The following is a 4,631-nucleotide window of genomic DNA, read 5'->3' as shown; positions in this document are numbered from 1 at the left end:
TCCTAAATCACTCGTACGCACAATTTAAGAACAAATCTGTGCGTACGAACTGTTTTTGCATGAGGCCCAATGTTCTCACATGGTTTTATCTATGTGAGTCCACTTTAGAAATAAAAATGGGCAGATTTGGACCAGTTTTTATAATAAATGTATAAATGATGAATCAGAATCAGGATTCTTTTTGTTATTCTAGTTTATTTCAGTTTTTTTAATTATWGTTTTTTCTCCTATGTTTTTTCAATGTAACCATTTTGCACACCTTGTGCTGTTTCAACTATTGTCTTCTGGCAGGCAGGTGTGGGCCAGATCTGATCTCAAGCTGGCACTGCTGGCATGCGATTTTTCAATTATGGGTCAGGTCAGGCAATGATGGCACTGTTTTTAGGATGGCATGCTACAATAGGCCTGGTTGGGATTTGGTTTATGTGGGCCAAATCTGTCAATGCCACAAACGGCCCAGTTGTGGTTTGGTTTATGGTGCTGCCCCATGAATGGACCACCTCTGGCAAATTACATATGGGCCACAAAAGGGCCATCATTCTTTGCTGTATCTGGGTTGAGTGTTCATTGTCTGTGTCAGACAAGTTTTACTATGTGAGTTCATTTAACAAAAAATTACTTTTGTTCTGTGTAACATATACTTTTCAAAATGCTTGCCTTTAATGACTAAACATGTCTTTATTTAAATATGTTGAGATCTTTAAAAATACTAACATATTTCTATCAGAAATTTCACATCAGAAAACGTTTTCTAATAATAATTTGAGTCACATGCATAAAGGTGTCAATTTGAATAGAAGTGGCTGGGTATCAGGTTTAATGCTGCATTGTAAGTTTTGAAAAGCTGAAATGGGAAAACTCCTCCTCTCCTTAGTTCACGTAAATGGCTGCTTTACCCTTTCTCAAACCATCACTCTCTTGTCCAAAATCTGAACTATTTGGTTCACAAAAAATTGCTCTTACAATGCATCTTGGTTTGTCCAAAACATTTGACTTTTGAGCCAGGCAAACAAAGACTCTACCAACTTTACATTGTGTGCGAGGCCTGCAGTTTAATCTGCATGTGGGTCTATGTTACTGAATTGGGTCTCATACAGTTTAAAAGCTTGGAACTCCACATTAATTTCAAATTGAGAAAGATCCCTGGATAGAAAACTGAAGATTTTTCAACTACACAAAGTCCAGTTTATTTTTCCATTTATTTTTACCTTTTTTATTTATTTACCTTGTCCTGGATAACTGAGAATCTACACAAGCATACTGTCACACTTATGCTGACTTGGCTAGTACTACTTCTATGTTTACTGCCAATTCTATTTCTATCAGTGCTAAAAACATATTATTTTCTGAGGTCGTACTGTTTATGAGATGTTTCACTACCATAAATACACCCAGATTCCCCTAACATACCCTGTTTATAAGTTCAGATTCAATTAGCAAAACAAGTATCTGGTGTTTTTTGTGATATTCAGACTCATTAACTCTGCAACTAAATGAAAGAATTTAATACTCAGCTCATGATTAGAAATTTATATGGGATTAAACCTTCTGAAAAGCCTTGCCATTAAGCTTGCAGAAAAAACAAATCCATTTTTTTGACTACTCTATGTAAACCATCAGTGTCTTTGGACATGGTATTGAATTACTGTGTGCGTTTGTCAATAGCATTTATCTTCATGCTCAAATGCACTTCAAAAAGCCGCCCCTCATCTACAACATGGGACTTGGAGACAAAAGAACGAGAAGAGTTAACCTTGAAGTATTGATTTTCTGCCATCATGTACATGTACCATAAATCCACTATAAATCCATGGCTATGTGCTCATTTCTCTTTCTGTGTTTTTTTTCTTTCCGTTCTCCTTGTGCAGAGATCCTGAACGGGGGTGTTTATGTTGACCAGAACAAATTCCTGTGTCATGCCGACACCATCCACTGGCAAGATATTATCAAGAACCCCCAGGCTGAGCTGCTGGTGGTACCGTCCAACAACAGCAACAACGGATGTGAGTTAAGCCTGAAATTATCAATAAGCTGAGTTTTTATGTTAAAAATGACGCTCATTATAATATGGCTAATGGGCTCGACACACGGGGAGCGACAAACTACAGCAATTAACGGCTGTCAATCTCAGCCAGGGTGAAACCCGACACACGGGACGCAATAACGACGGCAGTGTTGCGAATTGCGCTCTCAGGTCGCTTGTCTTCACAAAATTTGATTGGTTCTACTGCTGCTTCTTGTAAAGGTTGTTGGTGATTCACAAAAAAGGGGTGTGTGCATTGCGGACGTGTAAACTAAACAAATCTTGCGATGCTAATGATATTGAAAAACAAACACACATCAAGATACAGTTTTATGAGGAAAAACTTACCATAAACTTCACCCTGGTGCCAATAAATTCCCACAAAGCTTTTTAGTAATCACTTGGTGAAAGTGTTAGCTAACTGCAGTGTGTAGCATACTCTCCTCTCATTGGTCAGTCAATGAAACCCTCGCTGATTGGTTGTACGCTAAGCGACAGCGACAAAAGTTGAACATTTTTCAACTTTCATGTGTCGCGTCGCAAGCTCGTGTGTGCACGTCTACGTGTACGAAATTTCACATGCACTATTTTCACCGGTCGCTTAGCTGGAGGAGGGCAAGCGATTGTCGCCTCACCGCACAGGCTCCATAGGAAATAAATGGAGAGCAAGCAACGTCGCCGCCCGTGTGTCGAGCCCTTTATTAGGCGAGCATGTGTGTACTTTTGAATGTACGATTTGCAAAATACTGAATGAATCACGGTGCAGTTCTAAGGCAGCCGACTTGGGACTGGAAAGTTGCGGTTTTAAATCCCTTCTATGCCCATATGTTGTGGTGTCCTCGAGCAAGACACCAGTTCCTAACTGCTCCCTGGGCGCATACCTTTTTGCCCACTCTCTACTTGACTGGATCTCAGATGAGACGGGTTAAATGGAGAGCACAAGTTTGTCATTGTATGGGAACAGATGATGTCAACATACATTTCACTTCCGTAAAGCCCCATATTCAAATGTGTGTAATTCGTGTACAGAATAATAATCTTCTAGCTTAAATTCATTAAAAAATTGTATCATATGTGTATGATGCCATCCTTAATTTCAAAACAGACTTCAGGATTTTTCAAGCTTTGCGGTGACCCTCTGGTCGGAAAACTTTATTTTGGGGACACCACTTGTGGGTGTGTTTGTTTTGTAGGGGGCTGTGGAGCAAAAAGCTACAAGAGAAGGAGCAGGTGCTTCTGCATTTCGCTGAAAATGGTTCAATCCCACATCAAGCCCCTGTTGTTAAAATAGCAACATGAACAGATTTAATGAGCATGTTCTTCGCATACATGCATAAATACCAACGATGGGCAGCACTAATCTAAAAGTTAGTTCCACTAGCCCTAAAACACTAACTCAAATAGTTAGGTCCCCTAATTCTAAAGCACTAAAATAATCCAGTCAACCCATGAACATTCTTCAACAGACAACATGAGTCACATATTGTCATGTTGCTCTCTTAAGACTTATCATTGACATTCCACAGCTGGATTTAGGTTCATATCACCTGGTGGATAAGTGACACACATGAACAAAATGTGTGACAGCTTTCACCGTCAACTGTTAACATTAACAATGATCAATAACATTTATAGACCTCAGTTAGTGCTTCTAAATTTAGCCTATAAAATTAGCAAGTGCTAATCCACTAATAAATTTTAAAATTAGCAAAAACCCTAAAGCACTAATCAGGAAATTAGTTCCCCTATTAGTTCTTTAGGGGAACTGTGCCCACCACTGATAAATATGGTARTCATTGCACCTACAACTAAAAAACTTGTCTGCCGCAGCTAAGTTATTTTGGCAAACACATCAACACAGTAGATTTTACAGATATTGGGCTAAAATTTGGTGTGTTAGTAGCTAAAACTGATCCCCAATGTATTATCTGAGCATTAACTGATTGCATGAGATCTATATATGTTTAAAACTTTGCAATTAACTGTTGGAATCAACTGTGTCACTGTCAGCCAAATATCCCATGAACCATCAGAAACACTAAGGTCACAATTTAATTTACATCTACAACAGAATAACTTTAGGAGTCAGCCCAATTCAAGACTGCCACCACAGCAAACAGCCTTAAAGAATGCTAAAATGGCTTAAAATCAGTCAAGTTTACAGATACTGAGCCAWGGTTTGGTGTGGTGGTGGCTGACAGGCATGATCAACACATGATCCAAGCACTGACAGATCTATGCAATATTGCACGTAATTTTATGTTTAAGTTTGATCCAAAACAGCTGCAGCTCTGTTATTTTTAATCATTTTTTATGTCTGTGTGTGGATATCTCAGTATTTATATGATTCTTTTATTAAAATTCACACTTGTTTTGTTTGTTTTGTTAATGTTGCCAAATTATTTTTCAATAATTGTTTTATATGTGGATGTTTAGCTTTATGCAAGCTTCACATTGCCAAGTGTGCAATCCAAACTTTGTTTTGTTAAAGCACGTCCGGTGGCGACTTTGGTTGCAAATCAGAGATTTTGATCGTTCCCCGCAGAGGTCTGCACAAACACCAGCAGCGTCAACAGCAGTGAGCAACCCCCCCCCCCCCCCCCCCCCC

General features: G+C 39.0%; 1 protein-coding gene across 5 annotated transcripts in view; it reads left to right on the top strand.

Annotated features, from left to right (window-relative positions):
• The window catches only part of LOC106525812 (receptor tyrosine-protein kinase erbB-4), a 513,565-nt gene that overhangs the window by 362,021 nt on the left and 146,913 nt on the right, over positions 1-4,631 (top strand). For all 5 annotated transcript variants that reach the window (XM_014020153.1, XM_014020151.1, XM_014020152.1 and 2 more), the window contains one exon: positions 1,869-2,003. In XM_014020153.1, the coding sequence (XP_013875607.1) occupies positions 1,869-2,003 (135 nt within the window). The remainder of the gene's footprint in view (positions 1-1,868; positions 2,004-4,631) is intronic.

This window comes from Austrofundulus limnaeus, unplaced genomic scaffold (assembly GCF_001266775.1).
Source record: "Austrofundulus limnaeus strain Quisiro unplaced genomic scaffold, Austrofundulus_limnaeus-1.0 Scaffold242, whole genome shotgun sequence".
NCBI lineage: Eukaryota > Metazoa > Chordata > Actinopteri > Cyprinodontiformes > Rivulidae > Austrofundulus > Austrofundulus limnaeus.
Note: the sequence above shows the minus strand (reverse complement) of the source record. Positions and strands in the feature narration are given on the sequence as shown.